The sequence below is a fragment of the Notamacropus eugenii genome, chromosome 3, assembly GCF_028372415.1.
Source record: "Notamacropus eugenii isolate mMacEug1 chromosome 3, mMacEug1.pri_v2, whole genome shotgun sequence".
Taxonomy (NCBI): domain Eukaryota; kingdom Metazoa; phylum Chordata; class Mammalia; order Diprotodontia; family Macropodidae; genus Notamacropus; species Notamacropus eugenii.
The window spans coordinates 323,193,967-323,214,139 of record NC_092874.1 but is presented as its reverse complement, the minus strand read 5'-3'; the positions used below and the strand labels follow the sequence as shown (position 1 = coordinate 323,214,139).

General features: G+C 33.9%; 1 protein-coding gene across 1 annotated transcript in view; it reads right to left on the bottom strand.

Annotated features, from left to right (window-relative positions):
- The window catches only part of CNTNAP4 (contactin associated protein family member 4), a 676,519-nt gene that overhangs the window by 194,780 nt on the left and 461,566 nt on the right, over positions 1-20,173 (bottom strand). The window contains exons 10-11 of the mRNA XM_072596864.1: positions 10,334-10,505; positions 145-251 (exon numbers count right to left, since the gene is read on the bottom strand). Coding sequence (XP_072452965.1) covers positions 145-251; positions 10,334-10,505 — 279 coding nt within the window. The remainder of the gene's footprint in view (positions 1-144; positions 252-10,333; positions 10,506-20,173) is intronic.

Sequence of the window (20,173 nt, the reverse complement as noted above, 5' to 3'; positions counted from 1 at the left end):
TATATGTGCATATGTACAAACACTCTTAAAAACAGAAACAAATATATATCACAGGGTTAAGTAGAAGGGAACAATACAGAAAGCAATAGTGATAACCATGACAATTGGGACACCAACAGGCATAAGTAAATATATTTGACTTACAGGAATGACAAGTAGCTCCCATGTAACCAGTATTTGTACAGTTGCAATAGAAACTGTTCCATGATTGTGAGCATTCACCACCATGTTCACAATAGTTAGGTAAACACCTAAAAGGAGAAGCCAATACAATTACTATCTTCCCATATTTAGTAATAAAAATTAGACTGGCTTTATTGACTCTGACTATTCTAATGTGAGTATAAGGACAACAGTAATATCATATCCAGTGAAATTAAACATGACTAATAATCTTTGGGCTTGTCACTAAGATTCCCTAATCATACTACCACTCTACATATTAATAAAGTCATCAGAAATCTACTTATTATCATTTAGTGGTGAGAGTTACATTTTCTTCTCTTGCTATCAGAGGATCTCTTCCATAAGTGGCACAAAATTAATTGGATATATGACCAGGAATATCAATTACTCAAACAATAAAATGCTGTTTTTTTATGTTAAATGTGCATATAAATAGTGTTCTTTTGTCACTTACTGCATGATTGAAGAAAAGAAATTAAAAAAAAAAAAGACTAACCATATAATTCCATATACTGGAGAAGGACTTTGAATAGTCAATTAATCCATAACCTTAGATAAATGACCAGGATCACACTTGGACATAATCAAACTGATAACATGTGCCAGATAGGATTAGTGTCTTTGGAAAATTAGGAGAGATGACTAACTGAGATTTCAGATAGTACTCCTAACTCCCTACTTTTCCCTCCCTGCTGAAATAAAAGCATTGAAAGAGCTGACTACAAATTAAACCAGTTAAACTGGTGAGGTGAGACTGTATTATACTTTGAATGACCTCCAAAGAAGGAGATTCTTCCATTTCCTTTGATAAAACTAAAAGTTTAATTTAGGTCAGGATTCAAACTATTGCCATGTTTATGTATATATAATGACAGGTTAACAGAAAGAGTAGGGTTAGGATAAATAAGCTATTAAAAATAAGGACTCAATAAATAACTCCCAGAAAGGACCGTTATATTATTTTGCAGATCCTGAAAATAATTTAAGCAAATTACACTGGTGCATCTGGGAATAGTTTAAAATTTTAACTTTTTATCTCTTGTTAGTAACTATGATCTTTCTCACTTTAAATATATTTTTCCAAAACTACAAGCTAGCTTAGTTTTCATTTACCTCATTATTCAGAGCTTGAATTTGAATTTTATAAAATTAAAAGTAAATCCAGTAAATATATATGTATATATGTCTTATCCATATGTAGATAATGAATACTAATGACATATTAAATATTAGATTTGATAATAGCTAACAGTACTAGTTGGCATTTACATATTTTTAAGATGTGCAAAGTCCTCTACAAATATTATCTCATTTCATTCTCACAGAAAGCTTTGATAGATTAGCAGGTGTTTTGCTTATAGCTATTTTACAGATGAGGAAACTGAGAAAGGCAAAGGTTAAATGACTTGCAAAGCATCACCCAGATAGGATCTGAGGGTAAATTTGAACTCAGGACTTCCTGAGATGACATCCAATACTTTATCCACTACAATGCCAAGCTGAGCTACTTATTTTCAGAACAGATACATTTTCAAATGTATCTATATCCACATATTCACATACTTCATATAAGTTATTTCATAGAACATGACTAACTCGCCTTTCTCCCCACAGCTTTCAAAGGCTTTTCATCTTGGTTTTCATTGCTAACAGAGAAAGATACTTTTATCCACCAATCTTAAGTGATTTACATTATCTTCATTTATTTTTGTTCCTTCCCATTCCAATTCCTCTTTCTTAGGTGAAATAAGTGAAAATTAAACTATAATAGAATCCTTCAAATCACCACTTTAGGAAACAATTAAAAGGACAATTAAATTTAACAGAGCTTTAAAATCTTCTAAAAATAAGGAAGGGAAGGTTGGGGGAGTGGAGGGAAATACATAACCAATATATAAAGTAATGGCAAGAATCTATATGCATAGTGTCAAGAAGGCTAAATCTATTAAGTTTATTCAGTGCTCAAAGAAAAAAATGGTTTCTTTAATGACATTTGAAACAAGATAATAAGGGGTAGATAACCACTGAGCGGAAGAATATGGTATTATATGGTAATATTATGTAATATAGTATAATATGGTAAAATAATGCCATTTATTTTGTTTTAAAGTTTGCAAAGTCAAAGTACTTTATTTATATTAATTCATTTGATTCTCACTATAACTTTTACAATTATCCTTATTATACAGATGGGGAAATTGAGACTGCAGTAATCTTCTGAGGATCATACAGCTCATAAGCGTCTGAGTCAGGATGCAAACTCAGGTGTGTCTGACACCAAATCCAGCATTTTGTACATATACCACATAGGTGGCTTAAGATGAGATAGAGAAAATAATACCTCTCAGTTTCTATCTTGATTCCACCTTTTTTTATCAAATAAAAAAAATTCTCAAAAAAGAAAGGGTATAACAAAAATGACTGAGAAATTTAAACACAGGATAGCAAATAAGAGGAAAATATTTGGCTGCTTTGGGTAAGTTGAAATATCAAAAGGAAGATTATTGTGTAATAGGTGATGAAAGAACCTGAACAAATGATTAACTCATTGTCAGCATGAAAAGTATTAATAATAAATATAAAGGCTAGAAAAGAGATACGAAATGACTATAGATGGACAAGTTTCATTCCAACTTTCAAAAAGTAATGAAGCTGGATTCAGTAAGTTTAAGACAGAAGTCTCTGAAAATTCTACAACAGATCAATAAATGAGTAACTCATGAAAACTAAGGTGGAAAAAGGATTCTTAGGATCCGGAAAGGGTTCACAGCACTATAGAATCCATGAGTTGAATGGGGCTTCAGATACCATGTAATTCAATTCCCAAATGAAGAGAAATACAGAAAGACATTAAGTCAAGTTTTGATTCTGCTACATAATAGTGCCTCTTAGTGTTTCAGGTGATATTCCATGGCTATCAAGTATTAGATAAGTAGGGCATTTGCATTAAATTGGAAGTTTTCAACACAAATAAAAATCAGAAGTCTGATACCCCTCCTCTGCCAGCCAAAATAAGTGCAAGAAGATGTGAATCATGGAAGGCAAATACCATTCACTTTCTCAAAATAATATTTGACAACACTACTGGAGCAAGTATATGTAAACACTAACAGGACATATTGTTGTGTGCATTAATACAAATAGTTTCTATTTACTTAGGTTAATTTTTACAAAATGCTTTCCATAAAACAACTATTAAAATAGGTATTACAAATACTGTTATCTACATTTTATGCAGAGAAAAACTGTGACTCCTGTTAAGTGACTGGTCAGTGGCTATACAATTTTTTTTTGCCAGATTTGTGGACTCAAACCCAGGTCCTCTTACTTATAAGATAATATAACAACCTTTTTCCTCATAAATCGTAATATTATATATACATATATATGTATATGTATATATATTATATTCTATAAGAAGTTAGGTACATTTAGTACCTCTTTTCTGAGTTCCAAATCACTTCTCAAATTGTCACTAGAAATGAAATGAACTATAATGGTTGATAAAGAGAAGGTAGAATTCAATTACTATTTAGTTTCTGTTTTCTCCGCCAAGGTGAATGAAGTTTAAAGAGAGGACTAAAACACAATTATTAATAGAGAGCTCATATCAGAGATAAGTGAGGGAATACTAAGAAAGTACCTAAAAAGATCTCATTCAAGAAGCATTATACTATTCTAAGGGTCAGTACTACAACCATAATATCACCCCCAAACACCAGTACCTAGAAATATTGACTACTCTAGATTCCACAAAGAATGTGTTCCAAAAGATATTTGTGAACATATTTGACAAACAAATGCCTGCTTACTTTATTCCTTATTTGTTATTGATAAGAGGATTACTGAATAAAATCGCCTCTGTTGTTGCATCTTTCAAAGCCTTTTGCATAGGAGACAGTTTGCTGGAGAACAGATTTTAATTATAAATTTTTTTCCCACAAGGGCAAATACTATTTTTTTACCCAATTCATACATATTTTCAAAGTGTATATGCTGTTTTGCTACATCAATAGATTTAGAAAAATCATCAACGAAAGTTCATTTCTCATGTTTTTATTGATACACTTGAACATGACTTAAAATTTCTATTTGTATTACTCTACAAAATAATGTTAATTTCCATATTTCACCTCATAAAAGGTGATATTTCACCTCATTTCACCTGTAAAATGAGAGATTGGACTAACTGATCTCAGTGTCTAGCTCAATTCTGAATTACTATGAAAATATTCCATTATCTTTCAAGTGTTGCTGGCTCCTCTTTATCTTCTCCATATGTTTGTCTCGGTCTAATTGCTGATCCCAACTTATCTCCTTAAAGTATCTTTTTAGAGTATATTTGGCACCGAGTGGGTGGAAAACAACTGTGATCATTCCATTATTAAATTAATGAGTCAGTAACTATAGAAAAATCAGTTCCTTTTCAATTCTATTTGTTCTCATTCCATGAATCCTCTTGTAATATTCTGTTGCAGTTCTGCCTCATGCCAAGTTTTCTGGAAGCTTGTTTTTCCTTCCGTCTCTTTTAGAGTGTGTGTGTGTGTGTGTGTGTGTGTTTGTGTGCGCGCGCGTGTGCGCACGCACCCACGCACACACTCACTGAAGGTGATAATGTTTATAATCTCCTCTTGTTTTCCTTTGTAATGGTTCACAAATAAGTTTGTTCTCTAAAATGCCATAACCCCTAGTTATCATTTTTCTTGACTTGGCACTGAGATTGTATTGACCGATTGAAGAAGTTTCTTGGCTCTTTTGGTTAGCCTTTTCATTTAATTGTTTGAAATCGTTAATCTTCTCTACAAAATAATAGCAACCAACATTTATAAAGCACTTACTATATGTCAGGGACTGTGCTAAATGCTGTACAAATATTATCTCATTTGTTCCTCACAACAACCCTGGGAGAAATGTGCTATTATTATTTCCATTTCACCAATGAGGAAACAGGCAAACACAGATCAGTGACTTGCCCAGGGTCACACAGGTAGTACCTGAGATTGGATGTGAATTCAGGTCTTACTAACTCCAGGCCCACTACTCTATCCACTGTACCACCTAGCTGCTCTGGTAATTATTGGTAATAATTGCTAATAATTATTCATTTTCCATTTTTAACCGTTTTAACCAGTTTTACCCAAAGTAGTTCTTAGGGTTCCCTGGGGAATCACAGCATAATTCCATAGGGCCCATGATCTGATCCCAAGAATGTGTTATTAACCTATTGAAAGGTGAGAGGATAGGTACTATTTCACGTCCCTGTGATTACTAGTCATGTCTCTTGTCTCTAAAACCACATCTACGCAATCTCTTTCCTTTCTTGTTGGGCTTTCTCTCCTCAGAGTACATTTTTGTAGCTCTCATCCAACTCACAGCATTAGTTGTTCCACTGCCTCTGGAAATATAACTACCCTCCCCCCACACACTAATAACTTTATCTTCTTCTTCCCAGATCAGCTCTTGAATATGGGAACTGCCCCTTCAAGATGAGATTGTCTCTGTGCTCTGTGGCTATGACAGTAAGAACTCTGCTTCCTTTTTATTATGAGTGAGCTAAAATAAGTCATAAAGACTGAGCATGTGGAGATGGGTAACGACAGCATCATATCATCTTTCTCCCATAACCCACTAAACTTTTAAAATTCCCATTACTTTTGATGGCACTTTCTCCACCCCACTTAGCTAAGCTCTCTTTCACCTCATATATTAAACTAGCTGTCAAATCTTATAATTTTTATCTCTCACATCTGTCCCCTTTTCTCTATCCACATAGCCAACACCTAACTCAAGTCATAATTACCCATATTATTATTACAGACTCCAGCTCCAGCAAAGAAGGTTGCAGGATAGGGAGAAGTTACTGACTTGTCACTCCTCACTCTAATCTATCTTCCACATGATTATTTTATGGTTCTTTTTATGAAATCAAACTAGGGTATCTTTTGCTTCAACTCTTACCTACCCTTCAATTACTAAATAGACATTGCCTTGGACATCTAGGACTTGGGAAAGACATTAGCTTAAAAAGGTCAAGGTTTCTCACTGCATCCAGGACCATCACCAGTCATCCTGACCTATGTCTTGCCACTGGACTCTAATTACTGTGGAGGAAAGAGTGAGGCTGATCACTTTGCACAGTTCTGCTTCGCTTAAATCCAATTCAGTTGCAAGTCAAGGCATCTCCCTTCTGATGTCATTGTTCCTCCCCCAGAATGATGGACAAACAATTATCCTCCACCCTGTTGCCAAAGAGATTGTCCTAAAATTCAGCTGTAAACATTTTCCCCTAGTGAATAAACTCCAGTAGCTCTCTATTAACTCGTGTATCAAACATCATTTCATCTACATATCATCCATTCTTAGATTTCCATTTTTGGGTAAGCTTCATAATGTACATAAAAATAAGTATAGTATCATGTATGCATAATATATAAATAAGTAAATATACACATACTGAAGTTACCTGCCCAAAACTCTTTGTTTGCTTGTTTATAAGTGTTCTTCATTCAAATAGTTTGGGGGCCACTGTCTTAGATAAATTTGATTTTTTAACTAATTGATGTATAAATAGTTTTTCCTTCTCTTTATCACTTCTTCTAATGTGATGGAGATTGTTGCCCTTAAAGCTTTTGATCTAACTATAAAGAGATAATTATGAAACGATTCCCATATCTGTAAATAGCTATTTTCCATTTATTAAAATGTCAATTTCATTTTTGTATAGGTGATGCTATTTAGTTTCTGTCATGCCCAGATACTTGTGATTATCCTCAATAGTAGTATACATGTTATATAGATATATGGTTTCAAAGGAATTTGGTAGACAGAGCACCAGGCCTGGAATCAGGAATACTTGAGTTCAAATCTGACTTCAGATACTTACTAGATGTATGACCCTGGGCACATCACTAAACACTGCTTAACTCAGTTCTTCATCTATAAAGTTGGCTGAGAAGGAAATGGTAAAGCATTCTAGTATTTTTGCCACGAAAACCCCTAAATAAGATCGTGACTCTAGCAGGCTTTTTTTTTTTTGATTTCTTAATTCCATATAATATTTTTCCCTCAGATTCCCTTATGCCTGTATTTATATTCAAGTAACAAAGTATGAATTGTGAGAATGTCTTGACTTTTTCTGCAATAGATATTGGTACATAAGTTGTAATTATGTGGTAGTTCACTTGCATATTATATTCAACATGAATCCTATAAGGCAAATGATCATGGCAGGCCCCATGAAATAACGTTTCTTCTTCCTTTGATATATGAGATTAAATCAAATCTCACAATTACTTTTTTTCTTCCTTGTGAAAACCTGTGAGTCCATCTTTGCATTTAGTTGCAGCTTATGTATAGCTTATCTCTATTAATAACAATGGAAATAATTTACTTATCCAGTAGTCTTTCTATATACTGATTACTGGATAAACAACTCACAAATTCATATTTGTAGATGTGTCAAAAACTGTAGTTAAGATACATATTGCTGTTATCTTACCCTACAGGAAAGAGGGGAAGGGGGAAAAGGTAGGGTGGTATGATTGAAGGGAGGGAAGATTGAAGAGAGGATAGTCAGAAGGAAATACTTTTGAAAAGGGATAGTGTAAAAGGAGAGAAGAGAATAAACTGGGTGCAGGATAGAATGGAGGGTAATGCAGGGTAATAATTCACATCATGATTTATAGAAGTGTTTTATATAACTACACATGTATAACCTATATTAAATTGATTGCCCTCTCCATGAGGGTGGGTGGGGAGGGAAGAAGGGAGAGAATTTGGCACTCAAAGTTTTAAAAGCAAATGTTAAAAATTGTTTTTGCTCTGAAATAAGATGATGTAGAGGCATTTGCCCTACAAAAAATGAGGGGGAGGGGGATAAGAATAGGATGAGATGATAGAGGAGAGTGTAGACTAGGGAAAGTGGTAATCAGAATGCAAGTCATCTTGATGTAGGGGGAAGAGGAGAGATGCAGAAAAAATTTGGAACTCAAAATCTTGTGGAAATGAATGCTGAAGATTAAAATAAATAAACTAATCAAAAAGAAAAGAAAAGGAAAAAGACTGATTTTTCTCATATCTTCATAGAAATCAAGACTGGTCATTCTAATTATGATGCATTCAGCTCTATTTTTTGTTTTTTTTTATTTTCATTATTGTAAATATTTAGAATATTTATTTTATGATCCTGCTTATTTCAGTCTATATCAGTTCATATAAGTCTTCCATATTCTCTCTATGTTCTTCCTGTTCACTATTTCTATAGTATTACAAGATTGTATTACATTGATATAGTACAGTTTGTTTAGCAATTTATAAAAATACTCATTTCCCCTTTTTCATAATTATTCCACCATCACAGCAGAAACAGAAGAGGGTCACAAAGAACTGAAGTACTTTTTGTGTTTTTACCTGGTTCATTAGTGTCTGAGACAAAAATAATTTATTATAAATAACCCTTTGCATAGCTACGACGGTCTTCCTATAGCAAACAGTCTGTAGTGAAGATCACATTTGAAACTCTTTGTGCTTGTTAGAGGGGCAGTTAAGTGGTGCAGTACATAGAGAACCTGGGCCTGGAATTACAAAGACCCAAGTTAAAATGTAGCCTCAGACATTTATTAGCTGTGTGACCCTAGGTAAGTCACCTAGCTTTCAGTAAAATCAAGTTTTCTCATCTGTAAAATGAGCTGGAGAAGAAAATGGCAAACTACTTCAGTATCTCGGCCAAGAAAATCCCCAAAAGGGGCCAAGAAGAGTTGGACATGACTAGAGCAACTAAACAAGAGTTTATTAGAACCTATAAGAGTTTGTGTTCTACCTACACTGACTTCAAGAATCCAGGACTACATTACTTCTAAATTTTGATGAGATATGGAGATTAGACAGTTTTCTTTAAAATAGTAATGAATATTATATTTATTTTTCTACTTGTGTGCTATCTTGGCATTCAGATAACTAGCATTTCCCTTTCTACCCTTGGGGAGTTGCTTGGTCCTGTGATTAGTGGGGCCAGACTACCTGACAAACTATTCAAATGGATTGAGGGGAGGAGAAGGGGAGAAATCGCTTGAGATTAGAGATGGAGAACTGCAGCCTAGAGAGCAAAAAGTGGGGAAAGAGTCATGATGAGAAGTGAGTACCAGAACTGTGTGAGCATTATATATGGGTGAACTGAGCATAAGTCATGCTAAGGCAGAAGGTATTCAGCATTAATTGAATACCAACACACACACACACACACACACACACACACACACACACACACACACACACACACACACACACACACACACACCCTTCCACTACAGATCTCAATGCAGTGAATTTTCATTTCACTTTTCTACTTAAACTCCCTCATCCCACTCCTTCTGAAGGTTGAGGGTAGCTCTGGAACTGAAGCATTTTCCTTTGGGTAAAAGAAAAGTCTTTTTTATTTTTAAATGTATTGATCTTTCATTGTTCATATATTTATTTTGTCCCTTAAGCCAGAAATTGTCATAGATTTTAACTACAGGAATTTCTAAGAATATGTTTCAAGAATACAGCTGGGAAATTAGGAGACATGTACGTGTGTGTGTGTGTGTGTGTGTGTGTGTGTGTGTGTGTGTGTGTGTGTGTGTGAGACAGAGAGAGACACAGAGAAAGAGAAAGAGAAGCATTAGTTTATTTTTTTTTTACAACTTCCCAGGGAATAGAAAGAATACTCATAAAGAAATTCCTCTTGGCAATGAGTAAATTACTGGGAGTCTTATACTGAAGATCCAAGGAAGGGATTTGAGGGAAATACCCTAGTCTATAAAGTTTGGTGGCAGATTGGGATGGAGGGGGAGGGATGGCACGAAAAGGGTTTAATGGAAGTATGAGTGACTGATAACCCTTCTTATCAGAACAGCAGCACAAACCCACATTCTTGATAGACATTCATACATATTAAATCCAATAATTAGTTAGATAATACAAAAGTACTTATAATTATTGACTAAATATTTCCTTTACTTATTTTTGATATACATATCAAAATATCCCATTTAACACTGTACCAAGTGAAAATAAAAACTAGCATGTCTTTTACCATCCAAGTTCTTTTTTCTACCTTTAGGTACATGAAAAGAGTCATTTCAAAACAAAGATGTAAGACTGCCCTTACCTGTCTGTAAGGCCACATAAGTCTATCTGAAGGTCGCTGAAATTCCCAAAGATACTCTGCTGTACCAAAATCAGATCCACAATTTTGTTGCTAATGGAAATCTGTCTCATACATCCCTGAAAACCACCAAAAGGATTTTTACATTCGAAGTCAGAGCTGGTATTAGGACAGCCTGAATACAAAAAAGGAAAAATCATTATGGTAGAAGTAGTGGTAGTAGTAGTAGTAGTAGTAGTAGTAGTAGTAGTAGTAGTAGTAGTAGTAGTAGTAGTAGTAGTAGTAGTAGTAGCAGCAGTAGGTAGCAGTTATAGCAGTTGTAGTAAGTAGTTATTATACTAGTAGCAGAAACAGTAGCAGTAATGATAATAACTATGAAAATTATAGTTATCATTAGAGCAATAACATATTATTAGACAAAGTTTATGACAGGAAACACTAATTTTCCTTTGTAGAATGAAAGCTGATGAAAAAAATCTTGACTTTTGTAATCATATATTTCCATTTTTAACAAATAATGTAAATAAAAATTCAAGGAAACTAAACTTTTCCAGCATTTTAATTGTTACAACCAACTTAGGAAATTGCAAAGAAAAGCTTGTGTTAAGTTCTGGAAGAAATCAAATCAGTGTTCATTTAGTTCAGGCAAAGCTTGATTTCACTTTAAGAACAAATCTTAGAAATTAGAAGTTTTAAAAATTAACATGCTGTTTAAGAGATGGAAATTGACATAAGTAGATTTAAAATGAGAAGCAATTAGGGAGCACATTTCTTTTAGGATTTATGAAATCACAAGGTTTAGAAAATGCTATTAAATCAACACTATAGCCCGATTTCATCTCTAAGATATTAAAAAAAGAAAATAACAACAAAACTGTGTAAGCAACCTATTGAATCTCTGCACATATATTAACACATGCTTTTAAAAAGTGGAGAAATGATTTATGTTTTCTTTTCTATTTAATACACTTTTTGAATATTCTTTGTAGAGTATCAAGAATTGTTTCAACACCAACATGATGGGAAAAAATGTAAATATACATATATATATATATGTATATATATATATATATACATATAGTATATGAGTGAAAGTATTTGAAATTATTGGGTTACTCTTAATACTCAAAAAGATGATTAGCTTTCTTCCCCAATACCACATTTTTCTGATTTTCTTCTACATGAACTTTCCTATGAGCATTATTTTATATGTAATTATACATAATTTTATTCAAAGCATTCTTAGGAGAAAATAATTTTGTAAGCTATGAAGTATAAAATATTATTATCAAAACAGTGTTATTAATCAGCATTTATTTATTTAATATGTTTTTATTAAGTGCCTATTATCTATTAAGCACTGACCTAGAACTAGAAAGGCACATGGAAAAAAAATAAGTCTCTGCCCTCAGGGAGATTACATTCTGTTGAAGAGAAATAACATCTCTCTCTCTCTCTCCCCCTTTCTCTCATTTCTCTTTTAAACATTCAGAATATCCTGATATGATTCTGTGCTTTCTTGGGAATCCACAGTTTTATTTATTAATCAGATGTTAATTGATTTTACTTTGTCTTGCAATATTTACTCATAGATGGACTATTACTTCAGCTCTGGAAGGCACATTCCTACACACACACACACACACACACACACACACACAAACACACACACATATACATACATATGTATATGCACACACATAGATAGATAAGTAGATAGATAGATAAATACATATTCCCTTAATATTTTCACTGTTGTTTTTTCTGCTTAAGATGAATATTGTTCCTCTTGAGACTTTTGGTAACTTCAGACTTTGTTTCTCTTATTTTTTCCCTATCGCTTACTTTCTGACAACTTCTCCTTCCATGTGGAGGTTTTCCTGAGGTTAAATCTCAAAGCCATCTCAATGTCTTTCTGATGGGGTCAAGCTGAGGCCCAAGCTGAGATCTTCACCCCTTACCCCAAAATAATTTCAGTCCCATTTGTCCATAGACCCCACCTTGAACTCTCTTCCCCTTTGATTTGACTTTTCATGCCCAAATTTGTTACCCTTAACCTAGCCTAGACCTCCATTGTCTGTTACCTCTGGATTGCCTCTGGCTGCTTCCCACCCTGGATCCCATCAAAATCCCATTTTTTGGGTTCCTGCTGTTTGACCTCTAATCACCTCAACTACTAATTGTTGTTGTGTCCCTCCTTTGTTGCCAGAGAAGACCATGCCACCAGAGAAATGATGACATGACTTAGACTTGACTTTGTCTTGAGTGAGGGAAGGCTATGTAAGGTCACCAGCCTCACTTTCTCCTCCTGAACCATCTGAATTCAGTCACCAGATATTCGTCAGGTTGACTAGAGATGACCCAGGATGCAATAGGAGACCTTGGCCCTTTTAGGAACTCACTTAGCGTGAGGTAATGCCTATTCAGTGAATAGGCCTTTTTAAGAAGTAGCCTTACTTCTTACTTCCGAAAGGCATCACGCTGGGAGGGAAACAACAGCAGTTACTATTGATAATCACTCTTAAGCCAAGAGGGTACAGAAAAACCCTTAGGCGGGGGCCTAGTGTCCTCCAGGGTATGAGTTTCAGAGTGCAGTAGGTTTAAGGTTTTGATAAAGGAAAAGGAAGGAAGGAAGAGGAAAGGAAGGGAAAGAAAAGGGGAGGGGAGAGGAATCTAGCCAATAAAACCCAAGTTAACTGGGCATCTTCTGGCCATCCACATTTACCTTGGGTTCCCATTCAGGGAGCTGTGTCTACTCACAGATGTTGTGTTCTTCAACTACTACTACAACCTCAACTACTAGTCATTCTCATTAATACCCTCCCTAAAGCCCTCCTCTAGTTACCCCAGACTACTTGGCCAATCCTAGATCCCTCCCACAATCTTTCAGAATATAAGATCCATCCTGCCTCCTTGAAAATGCTCAGATTCAATCTAGCTCAGATTATGTCTGACCTGCTTGTCAATACAAGTATCACAAATGGTCAGATTTCTTAAGGCTTTGACTAAACTATTTTTTTTTTTCCTTTGCCTGAAAGAAGACTTGAGTCAAACTCATTCAGGCAGTACCTGGCAAGTTGGTATTTTGGAGTCCCAAGCACCCCTAAACCTCAACATTTCCAAGGTGGGCAATTTATATTTCACCAGTCTATTTCTCTCTCCCACGTTACTTTTGGGGACATAACTGGTGCCCACTGAAGACTGTTTGTTTTTTTTTTTTTTTTTTATCTCAGGCTTAGTGGAATACAAAATAGTCACACACTACCCCAGTTTTCTCTGTTCTTTGGCTGAGTTCTGTTGGTAGGCTACTGTTGCAGCTTGAGGAAGCTTCTATCTTTTGGATTTCCAAAGCACTGAGCAGGGACAGGAGGTGTAGAGTTGAATTCTGTTTCAATTTCATGAGTCAACTCATTTAGTTTTGTCAATGGGTTTTTAAATTAGGGTTGTCAGTATGTTACTCTGTGGAAACAGTTGAAATTGTTTTATTTCTTGTGCATAGCTCCTATTTTGGAAAAAGTTTTAGAGGTAGTAAAGATCAAAGAAAATATCTTGTTGGGTAGAGGGAACTGAGAGAGGGAACCTGAGAATGGCACCAGGGCAGATGGCAATATATCCTGGGCAGAAAGGTGAATGGGATATGAAACATGACCCAGGACTGGGTAGATATAATGAGTTGGGCGACTGCATTTACTCATTCAACAATCATGACAACTCAGTTCCAGGGTGGATTCCAAAACTAAACAGATTGGCTCCTTCCAGGGGAAACAGTGTAGGGGAAGAGGGTGGTCTCTGGGGATCTGATACATAGAGAGTTCTGTCAGGTGAAGATAAAGAAGAGGCAGTAAGGGTGATTAATAAACTAGATGGGTGATAAACTCTATCAGCAGAGAGCTAATGGACTAAAATGTAGAATGAGAAAAGAATTCTGGATTTGAGCAATATAGGAATTTGTTTTGTTTGACCAAGCTTATAAATGATACAAAAGTGTTTTTTTCTTTCTTGTTGTTTTTTCCTCTTTCTCCTTTTGTTGTTTCTTCATTCTTTCATTTCAGCAGTGAAAAATGTCTAAAAAACTTAAAAAAAAATATGTTGGAGAAATGTGCAATAGACCTAAAATGGTTGTTAGATAAGTAGACAAGTGAACCTAAGGCAGACCTTTGGGGAAGACTATAATACTAAACAAACAATATTGGCCACAAGGTCAGATGAGCCAAGGTAGGTTAGCATTCAGTGTCTTGTAAATTATTCTGGTCTCCATTAAGTTTCCACCAAAAAATATAGTAGTGAAACTGAGATTATATAATGGCAACATTAAAATAGGAAGAATAAAGAGAGTTCAGAAAAAGTACTAAAAAGGGAAAAGCACCACATGTATGAAAATATTTATAACAGCTCTTTTTGTGATAACAAAGAATTGGAAATTGAGGGGTTGCCATCAATTGGGGAATGACTGAACAAGTGGTGGTACATGAATATAATACAATTCTAGTGTTCTCTAAGAAACGATGAACAGGCAGATTTCAGGGAAAAAAATGGACTTACATGAAGTTATGCTGAATGAAGTGATCAGAACCAGAACATTGTACACCGCAACAGCAACATTGTGCAATGAATAATCCAAGACAATCTCAAAAGATTTGTGATGGAGAATACTGACCACATCTAGAGAACTGACTATGAAGTCTAAATACAGATCGAAGCATATTATTTTCACTCCTTTTTTTTTATTTCTTGTGGTTTTCCTGTCTTTTTCTGATACTTTTTCACAACATAACTAATGGAAATGTTTAACATGACTGTACATGTATAACCAATATTAGATTACTTAAAGTCTCAGCGATGGGAGGGGGGAGAAAGGGAGAGAGAAAAATTTGGAACTCAAAATTTCAAAAATACTCATGTTGAAAACTATCTTTACATGTAATTGGAAAAAATGCTATTAAGAAAAAAGGATTATGATAACAGTAAATATTAAATTTGCTTTAAAATTATTTATTTGGAAGAAAGGTTAAATTAACCTAACAATAAAAATATAGGTAGTGTAAAAAAAATTGATCATGATGAAACAATGTGAACAAGTACTTATAATAATATCCTCTTTATTAACAATATTTCAAAAAGTATGCAAATGATTATGTGATGATATGACAATTTGTAGTAGTTTATTTCATTGTTTCTTTGAATCATAAAGGGAAATGAATAGGTAATTACAATAAAATGCAAATGCATATCAACACAATACACTTCATTTATTTTCATTTTAATAACATTTTCTTTAACTTGTTGGATCAGTTTCTTCCACGGTCAATTTATATATATATATATATATATATATGTATATATATATATATACATATATATATTTCCTTAATTTAGTTTTCAAATTACTTAAATAAATAAAAACACTTTTATTTGTGCTAACCTCAATAGCATCACTGTCATGGTTTTCAGTTAATGTTCTATATTTCTTATCAAAGTGAAATAAATAATTATGGGCAATCTGAAGAAATACTATGGAAATAACTATAGAGACCACACAAGGGTCTCTGTATTTTCATTAGTTTCTCATTCATCTCACATGGCTGTCAATCACTATTACAATGAATCAGAATAAACAGAATTCGGGACTCAGTATTTTCTTAACTCTAGCACAATCTATGATAATATCTGATGTGATAAAGCTGAAAAATTTCCATCATTAGCTTTACAGTGCTACATCTATTCTAATATTTTATAGGTTTGCAGCCTTGTATTTCCCCAATCACATTTCTAACACAACAAGAAATTTGTATTCATATTTATAACTACTAGGCGTACTGAAACATTGTACACTAACTGCATAAAAATTTTTAAAAGCTTCAAACTTCATGTTACAGACAAACTCTGTAGAGGCTCATTACTCATTTCCCCAGTTTATAAGGTTATATGCAAATATGCTTCAAGTTGTGATGTTTCAAGTTCACCTTGGAAGGTTAGGATAAATTTCCAATGAAATAGGTATAGTGCAGTGTATTTTTGCTTTACTAGAATTCAACAATCAATAAAGAATGTTAGAATAATAAGAGGCATAGAGACTCTCTGTTATATGATGTAGGGTAAATTGTAAAGAAATTATTTACTCAGTTCATTTCCCTTTCTCCAGATGGTATTTCACTCAAATTATCCTAGAGCAAAAAGATTATGCCCATTACAGACAAAACAAAACAAAACAAACAAAAAAAATCAAATCAAGGATCTGCCAGTAAAAGCAAGGGGGATTTTCGAAAGGAAATGTCAGATCAGAAATATACATTGTGTTCATTTCTTTTAAACTCAATAAACTAAGGATCAAGAGAGCTAAAAGAGGTTCGCTTTAGGGACTGTATATCTAGCCCATGAGCAGCTCTTAAGATATATAGTTAATGAAATAAAATAGCAATGTTTTTCTGCTATACGTCTATTTAAAGAGCAGGCTTTAAGGTATGGATTTTTTCTAGGATTTTAGATAGAGTATAAAGAAAGAATGCACTATTATGGAGAAAATCTGAAAAGTTGAGTACCTCCTGATGGTGCTAGATAACTTTCATTGTGTTCTCCAGAAAAGGAACATGGAAGAATGAGAATATAGTATAATATCATGGTTTTACTAGGCTGGCCTGGATTCATGAGTAGAAAAGGTCATGGTCTCAATCTATGGTGTAATGAGTGTTTCTAAATGAAATAGCTCGCATTGAAAGGGAACTTACCAGCAAATAATAATTATTTTCAAATATGAATGTAAAACTGTTCTATATACTTTGTGTGAAGGAAATTCACTATTCTGGGAAAATAGTGAAAAGAAGCATATCAGTGAGGGCTGTCTCCTGTTAATATTATAAAGTATTTTTGCTTCTCAGTTTGGTTATTTTTCATAAAGATAAAATTATACAATAGGCCAACAGACTGGTACCTCACTTTCTTACAACTATTTCAGGCTAAAATAGATATATCAATAACGTAGACATCTACAATTATTAAAGAATTCCTTTCACCTTATATGCCCCTTGGAGAGTTGCAATACTGCTGGAAAAGTCATTTAATCTTTTAGTACCTCAGTTTTCTCATCTGCAAAATAAGACAGTTGGGATCAATTATCTCTAAAGACCCTTTTACCTCTGAATCTTTGAGTCTTTGAGGAAATCCAAAATCCTGTCAAAAAAAATACTACAAAATGTCTGTGATTGCATCTCACTTAGAAGCCAGATTACTAGGCAATCTTTATTTTTTATTTTGACCCAAAACTATCATTATCTAGTGGCCAAACTTTTGGAGATGAGACTCATGATCTGTGGATAGGTTGACTTTTCAATAACAAACAGTCTCTCACCAAGCAATGTCTTTCCATTTTGGTGGAACTAAACTAAGGTTATACAGTATTAGAATAGTTTAAGATCCCAGGCTCACCCTCCAAAACGTAATAAATTATCAGGTTAAGAATTCAGTGGGGAACAAAACAATTTTTTGCAAAGGAAAGGAAATAAATAATTTCACTGAACAAATATGAAAGAAAAATTTAAATATCACAGTGATCAGCCTATTTATATGAAGGCAATACAATAAGAGAATCCTTTCAATAATCCATATCCTTTCTCTAGAAAGATAATAGATATATCATAATAAGAGGATGTGTAGTAAATTAAAATATTGCATGCACTATGAAAAAAGCTACTTCTATGGAAACATAAAATAATACTGACAATAATAATGAAGCAGGCTATGGAATATTCCTGTACTGTAAGAAACAATGAATAATTGTTAATAATAATAAAAATAAATATTTAATAAATAATAACATGGAAAACCTTACACGAACTGGATGCATAGTGAGGAAAGCAGAGCCAAGAGAAAAATATACAAAATGACTATGAAAATGCAAATAGAAGAAATAATAGTAAAAAAAACAAAACAATCTAAAGTGGATGTTGCAGGATTACAAAAATAAGCATTACCACAAGAGTAAATATGGGAACACACCTTTCCTCTACTCTTTGCAGTGGTGGGGGTGGAACATCGTATTAATAGCTCTCTAAAAATATATATTTATTATTTGTGCTGATTTTTTCTTCCTATTTTTAAAAAAATATTTATCATATAAGATTGTAGTCTAGAAGGGGACATATGAGAACACATAATGGAAGGTCAGATTATATTAAAAACAAAGTGTCAATTCTTTCTAAAAAAAGAAAAAATGAGAAAAACAGACTGTTGAGAGTTAATGTGAAAAGCATCAATTATTAAGCTCACATCTAATGTGAACACTTAGAAGGCAGGAGGCACTGCAATTTTTTACCTGTCATCTGTTTCCACCACTAAAATACTAAACAAAAAAAAATCATTGAAACATATTAAATATAGAAATTTCTATGAAAAAAAATCTGAATAAAAGTGCCATAAGAATACTAAACGAAAAAAAGTGATTTTTTTTTTTACAGTCTTTTCAAATTATAGGGCAAAAAGGCAAAGCAAAATCAGGAAAACTGTTTGGAATTAAGATTTAAATCTTAGTATTTCTACTTATTTAGTTAATTTTTAAAGATAATATTTCTAGTTTTCCACGTAATTCTACTCAATGTTTCATCATACTGTGAAAATGTCCGTGAGTTCTCAAAGCATATGCAGGTGGGATTTCAGGCTTTGAGATACAGAAAGGCTTCATATACAAGCCTATCGATGGATTGCATTTATCCTGTCTGAAGACTAACTAGATATATTCAGAGAAGGTAAGCACCAGTGTGGCCAGGGAGATGCAATGCAGTTGGATCATAATTACTCTTCAAAACCATCGCCGAAGATATAGAGGGGTCATGATCTGTACAAATAAAAGGAGTACTTCATTCCAATGAACTGACAGACTTATGCAGCAATGAAGTATAAATTATTTTGGGGGGAAACAATCATAATGACAAAGTACTTGTCTGTAATTGAACTAAATTGTTGAAGAAATAGACAGTCATTGGAGAGGTCCAATATGTCTTTCATAAATCTTGCAAATGATGAGTTAAGAAAACTTCCATAAACTAAAGACTGTGTGTGGTAGGCCTACTTCAACCCACTGTTTTGCTAAGTGACTGCTTTGTCCTTACGGGGTTCTCAATAAAGCAACTTCTGCTTTATTCCAAGATGAAGAAACAAAAACTAATAGTTTGCATCACCCAACTACAGAGGCTTATCAGTTAGTATAGCGATGTCCTAATCCCACAAAGTCCAAAATCCATCTCTGTTCTATTCCTCCAACTGTTAATCTCCTGCCTGCCAATCACATGGAAAGACTTTTTTGGCAGTTTTCCTTATTATAAGAGCTCAAAAGCTGTTTGAGTTGTCCACACAGCTGGGCTGTGGCTATGCTGATACTTCTGCACTACTTCCCAGTGCCATTTTTCCCTAATTTATAATATCAATCCACCTTAGAATGCAGAAAAGTCTTAAACAAATGTTCTGGAAATTGTTTTTCTCTGCTATTTGCTACCACAACCTCAGTCGGGTACAGTGCCCCTCACACCATGTAAATGACCATCTGTATCACTTTAGCTAGATACATGAGCTGAATCTTTCTTTACTTTCACAATCTTTGCTGTTAGAAATGGGATGCTTAATTAAATTGTTGGTTGATTCATTGATTCTATGTTTCTGTTGTAATGATACTCCAGGTGTGAAGTATATGTTTTGTCTCTCAGCAAATGTTTGTTCAAATATGTGTCTGTCTGCATCCTGCTCTGTGATATCCAAAACAAGCCCCAAACTACATTCCTTATAAGTCTACTGTATGTGTTACAGACCAAATTTGGAACAATCTCAGTTACCTCTGAGTAATTGCAGAATTCTTCA